The following is a 23,303-nucleotide window of genomic DNA, read 5'->3' on the forward strand; positions in this document are numbered from 1 at the left end:
CACAGCAACAAAGGAGAGAGAAGGAGCTGCGGAAGCAGCAGGAGCGGGAGCAGCGCCGCCACTATGAAGAGCAGATGCGTCGCGAGGAGGAGAGGAGGCGCGCAGAGCATGAGCAGGTATGGCTGGGGCCAGGGAGCGCTGCAGAGGCCCTGTGCGAACTCCAGCACTGTCTCCGGGGTGTGGGTCACCTTCTCCTAGGACTGCTCAGTTTAAGCCGGTGTTTACTCTCAAGCAACTATTTTCACCTATTCAAGAAGTCAAATGCACAGCCTTGGTAATACCCATCGCTCGACCCTGCTTCCTATGCAGAGTCCCCTAATACACCTTGATCTCCTGATGCTCCCAACCCCCGAGGTCTACCTCAAAGCTATCAATGAAACATGATAAATGAGCCAAGTCCTACTCTCTCCTTGCTTCAGAGGCGCTTTCTACTCATCCAGCCTGTGGTGGCTGTGACTTTGAGTCACTGATGCAGCCCCTCTCTCCTTGTTAGAATCACAGTCTGACAGTTCAGTGAAACTCTGCAAGTTGATTCCATGACAAAGAGAGCAGATGATGGCATTCAGCAATTATTTCATCCCCGCTGCTTGCATAGGGGACTTCAAACTCTGTAGCATTGTTAATTCCAGGTAGCCCATAAAGAGGGCACCTGTAATGAAAAGCTTTAGCATGCAGCTAGGTTTATTAAAACCAAATAGTCACGGCAAAGCCCTGAGCTGTCTCAGTCGGCTGATAGCAGATAGCAGGCTTGTGCTTTTGACTGCATTGAAATGCTTTGGCTTCAGTGCAGCATACTTTTCCTGTTTGGTGAGAAGGTGTCTGGGTATTTTTCCCCCTCCTTCCTTCTACACTTGACAGCTCTTGTCACCTTTGCAATTACCGGTTCTTTTTCTCTTTCTTTCTTTCTTTCTTTGTGTTCCTCTGAATTCTCTGCTGCCTACCTCTCCAGGAGTACATCAGGCGACAGTTAGAGGAGGAGCAGAGACAGTTAGAGATCTTGCAGCAACAGCTACTGCATGAACAAGCTCTACTTCTGGTAATGGGAAAGCCGAGAGCCAGCTTACCTGCTCTGTGTTCATCGTGTGTGTGTGTGTGTGTGTGTCTGTCCCCAAGTGTCCTTCTAATATGACAGTCTAGAAGAGAGGATTGTCCAAGCCTCGTGCCCTTAAAGGAAAAATATCCCAGAATCTGAATACATCTCCTAATCCAGTCTGCCTGACACTTAATACATTTAATGTGCCTATTATGCATTCTTTATTAATTTCATCAACTTTAACATGAATATAGTGTTAGTATATGTAAAGATTTTTTTGAGACCCACTGTGTTTATTGCAGAGTGATTTCTAAGGCCATCTGCAACATGCTGGAATACAATCGCAGCAAAATGCAACTCTTCCGTAAGAACCCACTGAGCTCTGCAGTCATATTTCATTTGCAGACTATTAGTTTTCCCCTTATGATGGGAACATTTTGTGTTCTCTGCTCATACAGCTTCCACTTGAAGTACTTTTTTATTATTATTGCATAGCTCTCTAAAAGGGCTTCTTGTGTAGATATTTGAACTATTTAATCAGCATCACTGATATATTTTAGCCTATATGTAAGCTTGCCAATGGCTTTATTGGTCCAAGTTTTGTTGAACAATAGATGAAGAAGATAGCATGTTGAACTACTTAGTTTGTACTTAATTGTTATGAGTTTGAAGGCCCCATTACTATGTCAGGATGTGGTGGCTCCATACAGGAATTGTGCGCTGACCATGCCGATGTCTTCATTATTGCCACTTTCTTGGTTGAACTCTTAGGGAATAGTCCTGTTGCAATGGGTGGTGTTTTGTGGGAAATGCCATTAAACAGTGTTTGCATTAAATGCCACGTTATAGGCTTGGGATAGCATCTCCACAGAACAAACCTGTAACTTGTCCCTGTGGCATATCCTGACCCCCCCCACACCCCCACCATGGTCCTGTTAGTGGTGAGGTCCTCTGTTATCATCACTTTTCCCTCTATTGCATGCCTCACTGGTACAGACCAATGATTTCCCTATGATGATTTGGCCTTTTCTTTGCTCCCCTTTCCTGGTGTGGACAGGAATATAAGCGCAAACAATTGGAAGAACAGAGACAAGCAGAAAGACTGCAGAGACAGTTAAAGCAAGAGAGAGACTACTTGGTGTCTCTTCAGCATCAGCGGCAGGAGCAGAGACCCGTGGAAAAGAAGCCACTGTACCATTACAAGGAAGGGATGAGTCCTAGCGAGAAACCAGCTTGGGCCAAGGAGGTAAGTAAGCCAGTGTGGCTGCGCCCTGTCGGCCAGGCTCTTGTCTGCGCGCTCCTGCAGTAAAGGTGGACAGTTCAGCTATCGCCTAGGCTGGGAAACAACTCGTTGTGAGTTGTGCACGCTTTGCTTTCGGAAGAACCATGACTTTATTTCTACAGAGAAATGGCACATTGCCTTACGCTGTGAATCTATTTGTGTGTATCCAAATAGAATAGATTTTTGTCAACCACAACAGGAGGCAGAAAAATGCTTTTCCCTATAGGAGTGCAATTGAGTTGTGGAATGAGAAGTTACTGACATTTCCTTGAAGGAATGTGATTGAGGGCTTCAGGAATTCTAGGTAGCATCACCTCCAATCATACTTGACCCATTTCTGCTCATTAGCATGGTCAGTGATATTCCTGGAACTTTTGTGGTAACAGCTGATGCTCAGTCGACCTCGGTCTTGTGATTATGGTGTTAACAGAGTTAGAAGTCACTTGTATTTCTTTTGCAAATACTTCCAAAGCAATGGTCTTTCATTTACTCAATAACTAAACTAAGTTGTCACTGTGTCACTAAAGTAAGGAGTCACTCTCTCAGCTCATGGGGGGACCACCCTGCTTTCACTTCTGTCCTTGGGATCACCTTTATTTTCTTGTGAGCATGACTAATCACTTAAAGGACTTTTGCATTTTGTGTTTTATTCTAGCATCATCATATATTTATAGCTAGAGCTTATTTACTTTATCTAGACTACAATATTATCAGAACAGGTTATCTTACATAAGATCCTACTTTTGTAAAAATAAGTCTTTTTATTTTTCTGTTCTGTTATGCATTTGTATAGAAAACTCTTGAAATGATGCTTTGCTAGTGTTAATGATATTTATGGGAGGTAAAAACTGCAGAGTTTTCACGTTAATTTTTTTGTACTTTTATGTATTGTTTAAATCTTTGATAATGGTTGTGTACTATGTTTGCAAAAATTATAACATTTTATAAATCATAAAACTAAGTATGCAGAGAACATCATTTGATTTGATGGAAAGAATGTTCTTGACCATTTCTCTGAGGGTCCATATATGTGATTTGTGTTTATTTACCTATGTCTGCAACACCTGCTTCTTTCTCTTAGTTCAATAATTTAATTTTGTGATCCCACTCCCAGGTACAGCAGCGACCCCTTAATAGCCCACCTGTTCTTCCAGCTGAGCAGAATCACTATGCTGGGAAACAGCAGCTGACATGCTTCCTGGCTGGCAGAGATATGCCACATTCCCCCACTGCTAAACCATTTTCTAGCCATGCCAAGTTCAAACACTCAGTTAAACCAGACTCACAGTTCCTGATTGGGACAGGTGGTCAGAAAGCTAAAAAACTAGCCTCTATTAAACTAATGCCAGTAACACCTGCAGAAATGAATGATTCCAGATCTTGTTTGAACATCACTCATGGAAGAAAGAAGGACCAGCTTGTTCTATTAGATGTGGTCTTGAAGAACAACTGAAGCCTCTGGAAGCCTCAAGGCCCACAATGAGTTCTCCCAGGAGATCTCACTCCCAAGGATGTAGCCCAGCTCAAGAGTTTGGGTCTAAGGTCATTTGTGTGTCCTCTCCCGACATCTCCAAAGTGACAAGTCCCCATTTGTCCATTACTACAAGTAAGGAGGGGTGTAGAGACTCATGTGGACTTCAGAGTAAAGGGAGCGTGAATGCACGCATCATTAAGAGTACCTCAAGTCCTCTAAGAAGTGCTGCTTCACTCAATGACCTCACCTTGATGCCTGGCTACCTGGCCTTCAGTGTTCCCAGCCCCAAGCATAAGGTTAGAAGAGGAACACCTCCAGATCCCATTGGAGAAGATCATGATTTCTTGCAAAACATCCCCAAATTCCTTCTTTCTCCTCTGCAGCACCCTCATGCAATAATGGCCCGGGAAAAAGGAGAAAGCATGGAGCAATTTCCACTTCCTTCCTTCAGCTTCTATTCTGCACGTTCTGATTTGAATGTATCCACTTTGACTTCATTGTTTTCTAGTCACTATTTATCCTCATCACTATATTTCCTGGCCTATCCCCTTTGCTTAGAACTAGTTCACCGTTCCAGAGCTTTCAGAAGTCATGGCATTCCTGGGGGCGAATCTTTGCGGATGTCATTAAGACAGTTTTCTGGACCTCCTAATTCTCCTGTGCTTCCTGGCCAGGCTCCTAGCAGTAAAAGAAACATATCAGCTGGGATTGCCACCAGCATGGCCCTGTCGTCAAGCACTCCCAATGTGAGGCTCCCAGGCCATCTTAAGTCTGGGCCACCTCTGGTGGGTGATATCTTCCAAGGTCCCTGGCTTCCTAGCAACTGGTGCTCTTTCTTTGGATTCCATACACTTCTAGATATTTCTGGGAACATTCTTTTGGGATTTCATATTCAGTCCTATCCTCCTGGGTGTGGTTAACATAATCCAGCCTTTAACTAACCATCAATCTATTCATGAAACAGTTCCCAAGTCTTAGAGTGGGTGTTCATATTTTAGAAAAAAAGATGAAACACTTCGATGACTGTGCTAAATTTGGGTTTGGAGCAACTGGTGTACAAATAAGTATATATATATAGTTGTCTGCCTTGGTTTGAGTCATCACTTTTTATCACCCACTTCTTAAAATGGGAAGAAAAGTGAATGTGAGGACCATATCTTCTTGATCTTTTAATGCTTCTCATCAGCAATGATTTTCTAGAGCATTACAGGTTTTCTAGAGCATTATTAACAGATTTCTTATAATAACTAGGGAAGTAGTTGGGACTCAAAGGAGCCAAACAATATTACAAGACTTTAGATGTAGACAGAATTTCTAGTTCAACAGTATCTTAATTATCAGCTGATAAGAGGAACCTGTGTTGAACTATCTTGGGGAGGTAGAATGTAAGGTACCATTTTCTTTTATAAATGCATCCTCAGGCAGGATACACATTTGAAAGTATCCTAACCAGGGATGAGTGGGTAGACCCATGCCATGGTCTCCTGTGATGTGGATCTGGACTTTTTTTGACCCATGTGCCATTGATGATACCATGAAGATGTCACTAGATACCTATCCTTTTTTCCTGATGGTACTTTCTTCTGTAATCTGCTCCACTGTTTGTTTTCTTATTCAACCTCTATACCTTCTTATAAAGATGGTTTTCCTTGTTTTATTGCTTTCCCATTCACTTGCCTCTTCTTCCTTGTTCCAAATAGACATTTTTCCATTAACAAAGCAACATTGTAATCATGCTTCACCCTGTTTTTGTTGCTTCTAGTTGTGAAACCTAAGTCATCACATTTCTCACCATCTTTTTCATTAATTTGTTGGATGCAGTAAGAACAGATGAAAATGTTCGTTCATTTGCAAATCTTGCTGAACTCTTCCCTTCTCTTTTTACTGAGTATTCTACCTGTACTGAACCCCACACTGATGTGGATTATAATATTCCAGCCAGAAAGGAACATTAATGTATATATTAAAAGGAGGGATAGGGGCATTCTCACCCCTTTCAGATTCTCTGCTGATTCTGGATTGGGATTGATGTCAGATTCATTCCTTGAAAATGTCAGTATATTCTCTTAAACATCAGTAAAATTTGAAAGACTTTTTCTTACTGTCACTTTTTGTGTGATGGAGATACTTTTATCTTCAGATTCCTTTTACTCTTAATGGGACAGATTCCTGTTCTTTACAATGGCATGTGATTGTCAGGGCCTGGCAGTAATTGTGTGTGCCCTACCCTGCCCCTCACATTTTTTTTATTTGCACCAGTACACAGCAGTGACAGAATGCTCTGTCTACATGAGTTTTGCATGAGATTATATTTTAATTTTTTTAACACCCTCATGTTATCTCTTTGATGCATACCAGTCAACTAACTATGGTTTTTGTTTTTGTTTTTTGGGGTTTTTTTTTTGGCAAATATAAGCCAAGATGTGTCTTTATATCCTATCAGCCCTTTGGACTTTGAAATCTCTACACTTAAGAACTCCTCTACTTAGTTTTCTCTGCTCTACAATGATGTGGGTCTTTTTTCTTTTTATATGAGTTACTTTATATGTATAAGCTTCTGAAATTACCATATAGGCAGTTTGCAGCTCTGCTTCCATCTTTCCTCAGTCTTTCTTATCTCTTTTAAGATTTAGCTTAAGCGAGACCTTGATAGCAGTAGTAATGCATTCAAGTTCAAGTTCTTCCACATCTGTCTGTGTGACCCTGGGACAAGTTGTGGAGGCGTCCCGAGGCCCAGCTTCCCCATCCACACTTGCTGCGGGCCAGTGGCAAGGATGCAGGCACTGTGCATACAAGTATTCAGCTTATTCCCGAAGCCCAGCATTCCCAAGGCCATGGTTGCCACAGGGAGTAAGTCTTCTACCTCTGTTGTTTCTGGTCTGGAATTCACATGAGCAATTCTCACCACTCCCATCTTCCCACTCACCTCTCCCCAGTGAGAGATACACACATCTTCAATTCGCATGTCAGTTTACAGATGTGCCTCACTATATTTGAGTTATGTGCTCCATTCACTCAGGGTTCTAATCTTTTCTCTGGCATCATTAGTTAGAGGAAATCTTAGAAAAGTAGTCCAGGCCTTATCTGCAGCGAGGACTTCGGATAAGTATTCTATACAAATGAAAGTGTCCTGTCCCCAGAGGTGCCCCAGGGAAGGCTCATCCCGTATCTTGGTCATAACCAAGCACTGATCTAGATTTGCCAAAGGATGATGTGACTCAAGTCCTTGTGACCAGTGACTACAGGATCAGAGCATCTAAGGAGCAATTAAAAGTTATTTGTTTGTTTCTTTCTCTTTTTCCAGCATTGCCAGTAAAGACCAAAAAAAATAAACTTTTTTTTTAATTGGAAAAGAAGGAATTCCCATATGATTGTGTTCAATTTACCACCTACTTGTTCTTAAATAAGACCTCCTGAGACCTTCATGGGCCCCACAGAGCCTACATCACATAAAATCTTATAAAAATGCACCTATATGACTTTGTAAATGTATTTCCACAGTCAGCATTTTAAAAATCACCTCTATAACTTAAGTTTGAAATTTTCAGCAACTACTATTCATTATTGAGAAGTGAGACATTGGAAGATATAATTTTTGCTCAAATGTGCAATAAAGTTTAACAATTGACATTGATATAATGTTTCCTTTTGTACAAGTTTAAACATGGTTTCATGTATTTTGATTTATTTTGATATTTTGATCTCAACAAATTTATCCTCAGGTCTTTTACATTTGTAGAGCCTTATACATCTCAGAGGTCTTAGACATCACCCCAGTGGATAAAACAACCCTGCCTAGACCAGGATTTTATTTCTGAGACCATGACTATTTATTTTCTCTCCCTGTAATACCATAATAAAGAATATGGCACCTCTGCAAACCTCTCCAAAGTTACTTTAGTTTTGATGTTAAAACTGCTCTTTTAAGGGCATCCCTGGTGGCGCAGCAGGTTGAGCGCAGTGCTGTGAAGCTGTCCACAGCCTCCGCGGCGCCGGCCGGTTCGATTCCTGCCTGGTGCGGGGAGATTCCCACATGGCACAACAGACCTCCGCTCCTGTCTTGCCCGCTGCTCCCCTTAGCAGTGTAGTTCGGTTCTTCTGCCTGTTCTGCTCCCTGCTCTGTCTCTGGTAGATTCTCTCACCCTCCTGCGCTGCTGGTCTGTACCCCAATTTTTGTATACATAAATAAATCTTAAAAAAAAATAGTCTCCTTAAAAAAAAAACTACTCTTTTAATAATTAAAAAACTGCTCTTGTAGTAAAATTAATCAGACTCTCCTAATCTTGTTCTCTATAATCATTAATAATCCTTTTAACTCTGAAATATTTTATGACAGATACTCAGTTGTTATGGTCTGGCACCCTGACACCCTGTGTCTAATACTACCAGAATACTCTTTCTTGCTGATACTTCTGGTATTTGCATCTTCTTGACAGCAGGAGGTTGTAACATAGGTTCAGCTAGTAATTTTTTTTTTTTTTTTAGTATTTTGCAAGACAGACTGAAACACTTTGATTGTATCCCCCTTATCCTGGGGGATATAAAAACACTCTTTTTTGTGCTCTCTTACTCACAGATTTATTTCCTGTCCAGTCAGTAGATATAAGATGTATGAATGAGGGGCTAGACCTGTGTCCAGTATCTGAAAAATCAAGATCTGTTCCTAGATATCCTAGCCTGCTTTCCCTCTGTCCACGTGAAACTTAGGAGAAGTGTCACTTTCATTGTTTGAGTTGATGCCTTTGCTCTGAAACTCACTCTGTTCCTGTGGTGCAAAAGTAAAGAACATTATGTTCCTAAATACTTTAGGGCAAGGTTATCTTGAGACAAAGTGTGTAACCAGATGTCTCATTGTTGGTCGTTTCTTATCAGTTTCCCAATTTCTTTGGGCAAATGTCAGCATAGGACATTTTACTACATTGAACCCTCCAGAAATAACTTGCAAAGTGTAACAATCGATGATTTACACCATATGTATTTTAGAATGATACAGACTGGAACATACTGAGAATAGGATTTAGTGTGCAAACTGAGAGGCAGCATAGGGAATTTAACTAGAATGCCTCAGGTAAAAATACATATATGTGTATGTATATGACTAATCAAGTCATTAACTGCCTATGAAAGTCAGCACCTCCCTTTCTTTCATGTCATCTCTAATGCCAGCTTTAGGACCCATGTGGCTTCTGGTCCTATTGCAGGCAAGGATGCTTCCTTTACTAGAGCCTCATAGTTGGCAGTTGCCAAAAGAATTTTTGCCCTTAAGATGAAGTCCTTGCAGGCAGGCTAGTTGACCACTGCTGTAATAGGTGTGTGTGTAAAGAGTCTGAGGATGTTTTACAGTTATAATAATGACAAGTATTCTTCACTCTCTGAACATATTTGGCTCCTGAATGATGGAACAAGGGCCTCCAGTTTGTTTGACCAGGTGTTTATCTGAAAATGAGTCTGGATATCTTGAATTCCGGAATTCAGGCAACATCGTTGTAGGTGATGGGAATTCACGTGGTGAGGAATGCTTGTACATGTGATGTTCTATTAATGATCTTTCCTGAAAATAAGAAATGACTAATATTTGACTAATTCCAATGGTCTGGAAATAGTCCCTTTCTTTTCAGGAGCTAAAATTTGGAAAAGAAATAAATACATTGCATGTCTTAGTCTAAGTTATTGCTGTCTTTTGGGACTTTCGTGATGGCTTTGTTCTTCTCTTTCGCTGAATACAATATCCAAATAATTATTGTTGATGTAATACTTTGTACACACATGTACACAAAGTATACATGTTCTAGTATATACCCTTGGCTTTTTGCAGCTAATCTTATTTGGTATGTGGTGACCTTCTGGGATATGGAATTTCAAAACCAAAGTCAACTGGATGTCAATTGTATGTACCCTGCACAGCCATGGTGGGAGAAGAGATGTTCAAATTACCTCTGTGTAGAAACGGGAGGGTAGTTTTCTATTTTGGTCAAGTGTTTACAGTTAATATGCACGTTTGAGAAACAGACTTCTGTGTGAGACTGAGTTTGCCTTCGAAAAGATTCAAAATGGGGTAGAGAAGATGGACAAAATTAGCTCTTTTGAATTTCTTTTTTTTTTTCAAATTAGGCAGTAAAATTGCTCAGCTGCTACATACAAATACGGCTTAGGGACTTACGTGTGGGTTCCAGGACAGGCTCTCACCACCCTCAGATGGTGAGTCAGCAGAAGAGAGTTGCGACCCACACTGCAAGGTCATCGGGTGGGTGCCTGACCCTGGTGGGTTTGAAAAGTGCAGCTGTCAAATTGGCCTTAAAGTAGTAAAGGACCAGACGAGATAGATGGATCTGGACGAAGAGTCCTAGACTTCTTGAAGTTGTTGGGGATCTTACATCATGCCTTGCAGTATATGTCTTGTTGATCTAAATTGCCCCTTCAGTTATCTCTTATAATAACCTATCTGCTGCAAAGGTGCTCCCGGGTTGACGTTGACCCTTAAGAAGAGATACCCCCGATTTTGTGAGGTCCCTGTGAAACACTTATAATCAGAGGAAGTGGACTCAGAGGAACGCCACAAGAATGACAAGGGAATGAGATGGCCAGCGAAAGAGAGGGGAGGGGAGGGGCAGAGGAGGAGAAGCTGGAATCCAGTGTGGAAAAGCCGAGAAGGGGAGAGGGAGGCAGAAGAGTCCAAGCTGGAAATGGAAAGAATGGGGAGGGGCGATGTATTTTTGGGAGCAGGGAGAGACAATTGAAAAGAAAGGACCCACAGAGGGAAAAAGAAAATGATACAGGAAGTCTGTTTAAGACAGGCCATGCTCATTAAAGGAGCCGCCTGCAACACCCACTTGCCTATCAGTGGGCCCGGCGAAGAAATGGAGGGTTAGCATATTCAGCTTCATCTCATGTCAGCCCTCCCCATGTTTGCTCCCATCCCATGAGTCAACTCAAAACAATTTTCTACTTCCCCAGGCAGTCTTGGTGCCTCCCAGAGCTCCCTCTGCCTGCACACTGACCCCATCGCTTTGTGTCCCATCAGCAAGATAATACACTGCTGGGTGCCAGATTAACTCTTAGTCTTAGGCAAGTTCCAAATTCCCAGCTAATTGAAATAGCACTACCGGGTAATGGAAGGGCAACAACGGTGTAGTGTTCGGTGGTACCTTGCTAGTGTTTACTCTGACCGAACATTGTTTTTCAAAAATTCTTGATGCAAAGCAGAGGAGAGTTTTAAGCCTTGAAAATGAATTTATCAGAGGACATAAAAATGGCTGTGCAGGTGACTACAGAAAATCTTTACTAGGAACTAAAGCAGCTTCTGTCCATTGAGGCTCTGGTTGTCTGCTTCCTTCCAGGTAGAAGAACGATCAAGACTCAACCGGCAGAGTTCACCTGCCATGCCCCACAAGGTTGCCAACAGAATCTCTGACCCCAACCTGCCTCCAAGGTCGGAGTCCTTCAGTATCAGTGGGGTTCAGCCTGCTCGGACACCCCCCATGCTCAGACCTGTCGATCCCCAGGTATATTCTCCCTTTATCCCATTGCATTTCAACATCGTCTACAGATAAATCTACTTAAAAGCCCAAGGGAATTGTAACATGGATAGAGGGATAGAATCAGTCAAATTAGGGCCTTTAATATGTATCTATCACAATACAGAAAGTCCTGCTGTGTTTGAAGGGTAGACAGAAGGGGTGGAAAAGAAAAGCCTTAACTTAGAGCAACCCAGAGTCACTTCTTTTTTTTTTTTTAAGATTTATTTTTATGCAAGAGCTGGGGAACAGGCCAGAGGTGCAGGAGGGTGAGAGGATTCACCAGAAACAGGTGGACTGATTGAAATACACTGCTGAGGGGAGCAGCAGGCGAGACAGGAGAGGTCTGCTGCGCCATGTGGGTTGATCCCTGGCTGGCCAGGAATCAAACCCGCGCTGCATAGGCTGCGGACAGATTCACAGTGCTGTGCTCAACCCCCTGCGCCACCGGGGAGGCCCCCAGAGTCACTTCTTAGTAAATGAGCCTCTGTGGAGACCCACAGGTGTTTCCGAAGGTGGAAACAGCCTCTCAGTTATAACAACCAAAATAAAAATTCACGCAGACTTTTGTTACATAGAAACCATTATATTATCCTTCATTCCTTGGGATTTGGGTTTGATCCTGAAGCCATAAGAATTAAACAGACTTGGACTTAGTTAAGCAAAATTGTGTCTTCTAAGCCAGTGCTCCTCAAACTATGATCACTGGACTAACAGCTTCAGCATCCCCAGGTACTTGATAGAAACGCAGATTCTCAGGCCTACTGAAGTGAGTGGAGAGAGGGAAATTGACCATCGGTGACTTAACAAGCCCTATGGGTGATTCTGCTGTTACACTCAGTCTGACAGTCACCATTTTATGATACTTGGAAAAGAAAAAACAAATTAATTCATTTTTAGCTAAGGAGGAAATTTTAGAGGACCTTTAAGACGATATATGCTACAGACAAAATATGAAGTGAAATAACAGACAAAATATGAAGTGAAGTGTGAAATTTAATGAATAATAATGATAATGAAACTGCTTTCACCTAAATGTGTCTTGAATTTAGTCCAGGCATCCACCTGTGTTCACACTCCCACAAATTATCTTGAGGTCACTTTTGATATATGTGATTCTGTTTGAACTGGAGTTTAAAAGAGTAGTGATAAAATCAAAGGTTTTGGTTTTTGGTTTGCCTTTAACATATGAGGACTAAGATTTCTTGTAGCAACCAACTTGGCATATCTTGCCCTTTGTTGTTATTTGTGTGTAATTCTTTCATGCCTGACCTCCCATAGAATACATCTTCATAGAAACTTAACACAAAGATGTCCTCTTTTAAAACCCCTTACATTGATCTTTTAGAGTATTTTTTTTTTGTTCTGTGAAAAGGGAGAGTAGAGGGAGAACTTAGGAAATTTTATGAAAATAACTAGAAAATGAAAATGTATATGCCTTGTAATAGCTAAATGGATTAAATGTTCTTCTAGTGCTTCAGCTTTTGTTTTCAAAAACTCTTTCAAAGTAGGTTTGTCTTTCGTACTATGTTTCTGAAAATTAAACTTTGTTTTTAATATTATTTAGTTTATTCAGTTATAGTTCTGTTCTGGTTGAAGCATAACATTAGGCTTAACAAGACTTTGCAGATATTTTTAACTGGTGATAATTATATTTCAGATTTCAGACCAAAGAGGGTCTGACTGAAAAGACCAGGCAGGGCTACTCCAGGGTAAGGGCTCAGTGGCAGGCTGATGAAGGAAAGCTACAGAAATGCCCCCCAAAATCTGAACACTGACTTCAGACCAAAGAGGGTCTGGCAGGTCCCTTGTACAAAACTGGTACAAAATTAACAATTTAATCCAGAAAGTACTCTAGATGTTCCCCAGCCAAGATTTATCGACCATATTCCAGACACAGCACTAGACCCAGGGCTGTGCTGACAGCAGTGGCAGACATGGCTTCTGTTTCCAGGGAGCTACCATTGTCATGGAGGAGGAGACAGGCGTTCTGGAGCTCTCACCGCAAAGTCTGAGCAGTGTTTTGGTACAGAGGGTACCTGTACCCTAGGTTTAAATGACTTTGCTAAAATAGCCATGTATCTACTAAGAGATTGCATGTCTTCCCCCTATAAGCAGTACCACCACATGCCAAATCATGAGCCTTACAACTCAAAAAAAAACTTTCTGGAATTAAAAGACACTTAGGTACTAAGAGCCAGCTCATCAGCAAGCTGGCTAGCATAGCAGCTAGACCTATGCGCTGGGGGGAGGGGGTTGGTTTCCAGTCCAGATGCTAACAGGTACTAGCCTGGAAATCTCGGGTGTTACCTCACCTGACTATACCTTACATTCTCATGTTTGAAGTGAGGGAATTACTTGACCCACCTTATGGTGGACTTAGAAAATTCTTTAAGAGATATCTAGAACATTTTTTGTCTTACAGAGTAGTTCTCTCCAAAGTCAAGGTGAGGGATTTTAAAAGAGGAAGTTTTGTAATATCAAAAGAGATGTGTTTCTGGATATATTGTATTACTGATCAATAAATGTTCACTAACACTTGTTAATAGCATCACACTTATTTCACTGGCTTCTTAGCAGTCACAGATAAATCACTTAACATATTGTTGGGAACCCTGGGTCACACCTGCACATGAGGCTACATGGAAAATTTTGAAGAACTTTGAAAAGCATGCTGTATAACTGTAGATTACACATGGATTCTATTTATCCAATTCATGCCCTACAACTATTTTCCCTTCCACTCAGTGGAACTTTAGTTTCCCTTCCACTAGCTGAACTGCATTTTCTTCTAATGCTTCTACCCTAATGTTGGTCTGATGCTTAGATCCCACATCTGGTAGCTGTGAAATCCCAGGGACCTGCCTTGACCGCCTCCCAGTCAGTGCATGAGCAGCCTAGCAAGGGCCTCTCTGGATTCCAGGAGGCTCTAAATGTGAGCTCTCACCGCGTGGAGATGCCACGCCAAAACTCGGATCCCACCTCCGAGAACCCTCCTCTCCCCACTCGCATTGAGAAGTTTGACCGAAGCTCTTGGTTACGACAGGAAGAAGACATTCCACCAAAGGTATTGTTCTTGGGGATTTTATCTCTGTGCCATTGTCGTCATTATAGATCATGGCCCCAGACCATGCCCTTCACAGAAGGACCAAAAGGATGTCTCTTTTAACGTTTGTTTTGACCCCTCCTGATTCCCAACCTAAAAGTTGGTTGTAGTTTATCATTTCTGACCTCAATTTCCCCAGAGAAATCTAGGCTCAGGGAGACTGAATGATTTGGAAGCATATGTCCTATAGTTAGAATTAAACTCTCATCTCAAGCATTCACTATACATATTAAGAAATAGAATAATGGGTATTTACATTAGCAGCTGGATCCACATTTAGACAAATTACCAACTTTTAGATTAAAAAAAATAGATAAAGTATTCCTATTTTTAACAACACAAAGTGAATCCAGATTTCAGGTGTTCAGAAGGTAATACTCCTCTTAGACTCTTCTAATTGGCCCAAATTAAGAAAAGTGATAGGATAAAATGACCAATCCATCCCACTGGACAGAAGAATCCTGGATCAGGTGTCTTTGTTTTGGATTTGCCTATTCTAAGTTGTTACTCACTCCAAAAAGTGTCTTGGCAGTGGCCATGCCTTTCACTGTAGACCACATGGAATATTTCAAAACACTGGTGAAATTTTTGCATTAGATTCTTCCTGGCCCAGGACACCCACAGCATACATAGGGACTGTGACAAATGGGATATCCCACAATTTCCAGAGAGTAGTGCTGTTGTTGATTACAGACAAAAATATTACTCAATGATTTTCAAATGTTTCTCTTCATCTTCCTCACAAAAGGATATTATAACAAAATTTGTATTATTTTGAAAATGAAAAGAGCTGATAATGACTTTTTGTTGATATCCTCCTTTTATTAAAGCAGGGATGCCTTCAGAAAATGTTATTTAGGGAGCAAAGTTCAAAATGGAAAATAGGATGGCAAAGAATAGACCCAGAGCCAGGGAAACAGAAAATGGAAGTTTTAGTGGTCCACTCTCTTGAAAACATGCAGGAATACATTTATAAAGCTGGGAGAAAATGAGATCAACACAAAGATTTTAGGTTTTAATAATTCATTAGACATTCATCTTGACAGCTATTTAAGTTTACAAAAAGGAAAAAGAAAACCGGTAACAGAAATATTTAATCTGAGCAGGTGTTGATACAATTATTTCATCATTCTGCTTTACCCACTCAGTTTTCTAGGTCTTTATCTTACATTGTATTATAATAATAATCAGTGCAGTTTATATTAATATTAAATATCACTTAATGTTTTAATAATATTAAAACAAAGCACATTTTAAAAATATCTAGCACAGAACACAAACCCATTTTAAAAGTGCTTCCACCCCCCGCCCCCAAATGAAAATTGAAGCACCTTTGGCAAAGGTTTGACCCAATTAACTGTCATGGAATGTCTGATTTTCGTTTCTTAGTCACTTCCCTAAGATAAATTTTTCTGTCTGTTCTCCCCTCATTTTAGACTCCCTTAGTACACTTACAATACTGAATTTTATTGAAAAATGTTTTCTAAAATGAGGGATACTCAAATTATGCCTGAGGCCCTTGCCAGATAAACTAATGATACATTTCATTAGCTTGATGGTGATAAGACTCCTCACAGTCTTATTGACACTCACATAGAATTTTTGAAGACCTTCTAGTATTTTCAGTGTTAACCTGTTTTGTATTGTACTTGCGAATTGACCTTCAAAGGACAGTGTTGGAGGTTTTATTTTTAATTAGCAATTGCAAGCTGATTAAGAAGTGGAAACCTGCAGATCTATTGCACTGGTGTCCCTGAGCTCACTGACATGTGGCTTTTGTCCCACATTCTAACCTGATCCCCTTGTTCCTCATCAGATTTCATAATGTCCTTATCTTGATATCAGTTATGATGTGAGTTAAAAATGGGATTTAGTTTATCTGTATAACTCTCATCTGATGCAATTGCCAATAACCAGATGAGTTAATGTTACTCTAAAGAAATTTCTGGTATTTACCACTCTTGCAGAAAAGGAGGTCAATTATTTTAGCCCAGTGATTCAAAATAATTAGCTAAGTCTATTCTAAAATTTGCTTTTAAAATTGAGGACCATATTCCTTAATGGTTGTTAAATGTGCCTCATTGCCTTTTGTTTGATTTTGTTTAGGGAGTTAAATGTCTCTGAGAAATGAAAAATATTTCTCCCCTATCTGATACTTTGTGTAATTCCTGGCAAATCTTTGGAAAGGAGTAAACTGCTTTTCAGGCTGTGACCTACAGAAGCTATTTCATGAAAAATATTTCTGCATTCTGGTTTTCTTTCAGGTGCCTCAAAGAACAACTTCTATATCCCCAGCATTAGCCAGAAAGAATTCTCCTGGAAATGGCAGTGCCCTGGGGCCCAGACTAGGATCTCAACCCATCAGAGCAAGGTAAGGGAAGAGAGATAGCTGAGGTAAAGCAAAACCCTCACCTGCATTGTCATTGTTCATTTTCTAAAACAGGTCTTTGTTCTTTTTTCACTTCTGAGGGATGTTGACTTGCCACTGGGCCTTTGTGTTTGGTGAGTCAGAACACAATGACCGAGTGCTTGAAAATCAATCAGTTTTCCCTGAAAGTATTGAAATTTTGGTAGTAAAATTGGACATCCAGCTCTGGTTGGAGTCGAGCTGGCCCTCTGTACCTCTGGTTTCTGCTGCTGAGAGTTCAACCCAGCTTGGGATAAAACCACATACTACATAGCTAGACCTACAGTGGTTGTTTCTGTGCCAGATATGTACAGGGATCCTTCTCATTATTATCCTCTAACTGTATTTACATAGCAAGTATTTACATCACATTTACATTATATTAGGACTTACAGATCATCAAAGAGATGATTTAAGGGATATAAAAGGATGTGTGGATTATATGCAAATTTTGTTCCTTTATGTAAGGGACTCCAGAATCCTTGCATTTTGCTCTCTTTGGGGTTCTGGCGCCAATCCCCCACTGACACCAAGAGCAGACTATACTCCAAGCCACTACTTTAGAGAACATGGCATAAAGTCAATAGAACAAATGGCCTGGGAACTGAGGCATTAGAAATTGCCCATGAAATGCAACAGTGACCAGCTTGGCTAACCTGGAGGGAATCAGCAGGACTCACTCTTACGAGGAAAACTCCTCTTTAACCTTACAAAGATTCCGAAATACATTTATGCTTCCACTGTTGCTTTGTACTCTTTTGGAATTTTCCATTGACAACGTGAAGTCCTACAGTAAGAAAGTTGGCTCCACTGAGTGGCTGGTGCACAGGTCTCAGAAGCTGGAAAGTAATCATTATTGTTACAGTATCCAAGCAGATTGTATGTGATAACAGATGGTCTTTGCTGCCATAGTTCATCAAGTTTTTCATAATGAATACACCCCGTCTTAAGGTTAACTAAAATGACAAATGGCCTCTGTTGACACTATAGAAAGGATGAGCTGGGGGAAGCTGCCTTCTTCTTTATTGTTCATAATAAGAGAAGGACTATGCCTTGGTAGTAAGCGAGAAGGAGACTAGAAATGAAGGTTATGATTATTTGTAGTTATCTTTAAAACATGGAATGCTTTTGATCATAAAGTTTTAATTTTCCTCTTCACACGAAAAGCCTTAGGAAGGGGTCAGTTCATAAATAAGATGAAACTATACTAAGAACATTAATCCCTTTAGGGCAAAGAAGCTAGGCCATTCTGTGTGGAATTAACAATTGCAAGAAGCTCTAAATGAGCCATTTTTCTCCAGTGACTTGTCAGATTCATGAACTGGTGTTGCTAAGCAGCACCAAGGAAGACTGGTGGATTCTGTGACCAGGGAGCCGAAGGAAAACTGTATCCTGGATTTGCCAGACCAAACAGTAGCAGCCCCTTCTTCAAGCTGCAATAAGCCTCCAATTATCAATGCTTCTTGCTTGCTCCTGTGATCCCTGCCCTTGAGGCTCTGTACATTGGATCAGTTGCCTAGAATTTTAGTTGTTATAGATCAAGCATCGTTTCAACTTTAAGTATTTTACCTCCTATTAGCCAAAAAGAAAGAAAGACTTATTATATAGTCAAATAAAAGGCAGCTCTTTTTTCCCTCTGAAGTGTTATTTTAATGACATTAGGGTCTGAGATAGATGGCATTTGATGGTCAGTGGCTTGTAAAACATGAGCTTAAGAACCACTTAAATATTGTACTTTGTTCAAAGATTGCAGACTTTGTGAGACAGCTAGCACTTTTTTGCTTAGAGAGCAAGTAAACCAAGAGGTAATCATTATTTACCTACAATAAAAGTCAGAGGCATTTTAGGGCAGGGAAGATGAAGAAAACCCATCTCTGCCATGTGCAGCAATCCTACCAACAGCCCAGTTTCTCCCTATCATGTGTTTCTTAAGTGACCATTTAAGGTGTGAATCAGACTGCAACTTCAGATTGGATCGCATTTTTAAAGTATTTTAAATACTTTATCGGCTGTGAGAAAGAGCTTTTGTTCACTTTTGCTGTATAATAAACCATCCCAAAACCTAGTGGTTTGAAATAACAACAATTTGTTATTTCTCTCCATTCTGTGGGTCATGACAGTGTTCTGCTGGTCTCACTTGAACTCACTCACGCAACTGCACTAGCTAAGGGGTCAGCTGCTCCCTCACAAGGCCTTTCATCCTGGGCTTCTTCAGTGCTAGGCAAACTTAGGACCGCATCCCAGAGAGGGCAAATCCAGTGCACAAGTACTTTTCAAGCCCTTGCTTGGCTCATGTTTGCTGATGTCCCTTTGGCTACCACAAGTCACATGGTCAAAGCCTGAGTTGCCTGTAAAGGAAATAGACAAAGGCATGGATACTGAGATTCGGTGGGGGCATTACTATAACACAGACACTCTCCTGTTCTCTGTCGGTCCGGGTGAAGTCCTCATTAACCTGTTTGTACCATGTGTCAGACAGCTGCCCATCCATAAAGTCACAAAACAGGTTCTTTTTAGGTAATTTTTCTTTTACAATATTTCTGTGCTATACTTTTTATACTTGGTCATTATTGCTTTTATTCCTCCCACCTGTTCTTTAAAATGATTTTCATGGGAGTGCAGAATACTAGCAGAGTTACAATAGAACCTGAGAAAAAATACCCATACAAAAATGGGCAGATTTAGAATGTTTGGGTATTTTTTTTTCATTTGCTAAATTGAGCAAATATATAAATTGAAGACCTGCTGTGTGCAGGACCTAACAATTCCAGCCAGGCCACCAGACTCTGGGGCTCACGGGTCAGAGGTCTTGCTCTTTGGGGTGACAGATATTAGAGGCAAAAGTCTCTTTATTGATTTGCTTTCTATTTTGCTTTGTGGTACTTTTGCAAATGAGCTTTCCTAAAGAAGGTGGAATCTCTCTCCTCTCATTCTGTGGTAAACTTAGGAACCATAAATTTAAGACAACAGTGTCTCATGCGGAAGGAACTTGGATCCCCCAGTCGCTGCTTGGAGAAGAGTCTCCAAGAAAAGCAGTTTTACCTGTGTGCATCATGATGTGAGTGGGAAATAAACCATGTGCTAAGCCAGTGGAAAAAAAGAAAGAAGGCAGAGCCTAAGGCTTCAAAAGCTCAGTTTTTGCTTCTTGAATTCAAGTACTAGGTGCAGAATGTTGTAGGGTACACTGTCTGTTAGATGTTGACTGCAGTATGTATGAAAATGTGGGGAAGTTTGGGACACAATTCATTTAAATCAATAAACTAGTTGGTGCTGTAAGTGGAAGATCATAAATTGAGTTAAAATGGGTGTCTGCTAATAATGTATCTGAAATACGAGGAGACAAAGCAAATTCTTAGTGTTTTCAACAGCCATCCTTCTACCAGAGAAGACTCCCAGTAATGTCAGTCTCCTGCTGTCCACAAACACCACACCAAATCAAGACACTCTATATAAAGAGCATTTTTTAAACAGATAGAGCATTGAGCAAGTATAGCTTTGCTGGTTTCATTTGTTCAAGAAAGTGTTACTGAGCTGCTCCTGGGGACCCTGTCTTTTACCTTGTCTGAGGGATATTTATTTCTTTGTTAAGTATGCACTCTGGAACACTTATCTAAGTGAGGCACAGTTTGATGTGAGTAGCAATGTTAACTAATTTAACTGTAGAATAACTCCTTCAGTTAGTGACTATTCTCATCCTCTTTCATAGAAGAGGAGTAAATGCTGGTAAATTGTCCAAGGATAAAATTAGTATGTGATAGACCCAACAGATGAAACCTTGCAGCCTCACACACTCCTTAAGCACCACGCTCTGCTCATCTGTTCAACTAGATGCACCTGGCATTGCTGCTTCATTTTCCCCCGGATTAGGGGACTTTGGTTCATGACATCATCTTACCCCCGACTTAACTCATTGTGTAGCTTCATGAGTCTGTTAACAGCTCATCATCTTGTGCTATCCACTGCCTTTTTTTTTTAAATAATAAATTTTATTTTTATATTCCCCATACAATTGCAACCCCCTCATTCTGACCCCAATCCCTCCCCTCCCGCCATACCCCCCCCTCCAAAAGTGTCTCTGGTTCATAGTTTTTTGTTGATTTTGATTTTCACTTTCTTATGGTTATTCATTTTCCTGGTCCCTTATTTAAGTTTTCTAGATTCCTGCTATGAGTGAGACCATCCGGTATTTTTCTTTTTCTTTCTGGCTTATTTCGCTGAGCATGATCCCTTCCAGCGCCATCCATGTTGCTGCAAATTGCATGTGTTTATCTTTTTTGAATGCTGAGTAATATTCCATGGTATATCCACTGTCTTTTAAAAGTTGTTCCATGGGATCTATTTATGTCATCATTTCCCTTCTCAAACTGGAACTAGTACCATCACATGCTTTTGATGGTTCTTTTCCTGGACAGCCAACGTCTTAAGTGCTAACACAGTCACAGCAGCCCCCATGCCCTGTCCCCTGCCCTTTCTTGTCACGTCTGTGCAATTAGGCATTGCTCATATCGCAGGATATGTGGGCAGTTCTCATCTGCTCTAAGGACTCCCAAGTGCCTTAGGTTGTCAAGGTGATCAGTGGAGTTTAAATAAAGATTTGTTCATTTTTTAAAATACTGTTTTAATAAATTCCAGACACTTTAATATTTAACTTTGATTCATGTGTTCCTTTAAAGCAAATTAAAATTTGATCAAACACGTACATTCAGAATATGAAAAGATTTAAATTAAGCCAGAAACACCCAGTCAAAACCTGATGATTAAATGCTTAATTTCAAAAAATAATTCTCTGTCCCGTCCCAAACCTATCTTCTCACAGCTCTTTTGTTCTCGTTGGTTGTGTCATCAAAGAACAAAGTACAGTGAATTCTGGCAGTCAGCCAGTTAATTACAGACTTGGCTCAACTCTTTGGGCCAAGAATTCACTTTGTAATCCTAATTTTCTGTTTTGGCTTTTTCATATGATTCAAATAAATGGAATAATTGCCACATTTTCACTTCACTGTGGGTTTTTAAACCAAACAGCATTGTCTACTAGATGGCCAATATCTAAACTAAAAGTTGGCGTTGAAAGAAATCTATATGAATGTTTTCAGGTATTTACACATTTGGATCTGGGTGAACACAGTTAATATGTGAACAAGAGTAATCTATTATTTCATGGAATTCTTCTGAAACAGATCTTCTCCCAGAGCATTTATTGCAGACCCTTTATTCCTAAGTCCAAGACCATATTATTACATAATAGGGAAGTGAAGAATGTAAACAGTATGTCATTTTTAAAAATACACAAATAGTAAATAAAATGAAAAGGTCATTTTGTAGTTTTCCCCATTTCTATGTGTGGTTACATAGAAACTAAACACTTCTTACCGTCTTCAGCAAAAAAATAGCAACCCATTAAGATCAGCACCCACACTGGTTTTCTTGAGTGAGGAAGACTTGTGCTAATGTGGCCCAGGTCACAGATTTAATGCCCATGGGATTCAATTAGCTTCACATAGAAAAAGAGCTCTGAGCCCATCAGAGATACATGCTCATCCCTGTTCTGTTAATGCCCTGGCCTCTCTCATACCAGGACGGCCCTGACCCAGACCTTATGCAGTGTGGCAGCAGCCTCCTGCTCCAGCCTCAGCCTTTCCCTATCCTGAGCAACTGTTCAGAAGCCCGCCTTGGGAGGGCTGTATTTTCTATCAGATTTAAGGCCATTGTTTCGTAGCCCACCCATTCTGTTCACGCACTGTCCCGGGACTTGCTTCCACTCACTGGGTACTCCATCAGAGTGGTGTCCTCGCTACACTAGCAGGCCTCAGGAAAATCACACTCTCTTGTGTCTTTGCTCAGGCCATTCCCCGTCTTCTAGATCACCCTTCCAAGGCTCCATCAAGGCCAGTCTCCTTCCTGACACCACCTGGGCTGCTCCAGGCTGCATTCATTGTTGCCAGAACGTCAGCAGTATTCACAGACTCTTTCACTTACACACAGAGTTTTGCCTTGTTAGCTGTTGTCTCCACTGCATGTGTCTCATCTCTAGGATTCTGTTGTAGCCTGACCATCTCCTGGGAACCTCTGCTCTACTCCACCCCTCATCCTGCTCTAGTGAGTCTTACATAGTAGGTTGTTCATGGAAAATATTTGGTTTAGGAGTGCTACACTCCAGCAAATAGCTAGATCCCACCGCCACACCACAGCCACCAGGGAAGAAAAAGCCAGCTCACAGTCATCTTTCTCTCAACTGATATTTTTTAATACAACTGTTGTGCATTTCCCTTCCACAAAATGCAAACACTCCCAAGAAGACTTCGTATGTCCATCATGCTTAACCTGCAGTGCAGTTGGTAGCAAAACAATTTTAAGAAAAGTATTTTTGAAATGTATGGCTTATAATAAATAATTCCTGATCACTACTATTTAATAAAAGAAGACAATGAGGGGAAATTCATTATTTGGGAATTAAAGGAGTTGGGACTGTTGATCAAAATTCAAAATG

General features: G+C 40.7%; 1 protein-coding gene across 9 annotated transcripts in view; it reads left to right on the forward strand.

Annotated features, from left to right (window-relative positions):
- Positions 1-23,303, forward strand: part of TNIK (TRAF2 and NCK interacting kinase) — a gene marked incomplete at both ends in the record, with an annotated part of 390,832 nt that overhangs the window by 315,221 nt on the left and 52,308 nt on the right. For 3 of the 9 annotated variants that reach the window (XM_084231409.1, XM_084231410.1, XM_084231411.1), the window contains 6 exons: positions 6-116; positions 950-1,036; positions 2,091-2,279; positions 11,127-11,291; positions 14,131-14,370; positions 16,674-16,780. In XM_084231409.1, the coding sequence (XP_084087535.1) occupies positions 6-116; positions 950-1,036; positions 2,091-2,279; positions 11,127-11,291; positions 14,131-14,370; positions 16,674-16,780 (899 nt within the window). The remainder of the gene's footprint in view (positions 1-5; positions 117-949; positions 1,037-2,090; positions 2,280-11,126; positions 11,292-14,130; positions 14,371-16,673; positions 16,781-23,303) is intronic. The other 6 variants (XM_084231414.1, XM_084231415.1, XM_084231412.1 and 3 more) reach the window with 3 other exon arrangements.

This window comes from Talpa europaea (assembly GCF_964194135.1).
Source record: "Talpa europaea genome assembly, chromosome: 4".
In the NCBI taxonomy this organism is placed as follows: Eukaryota; Metazoa; Chordata; class Mammalia; order Eulipotyphla; family Talpidae; genus Talpa; species Talpa europaea.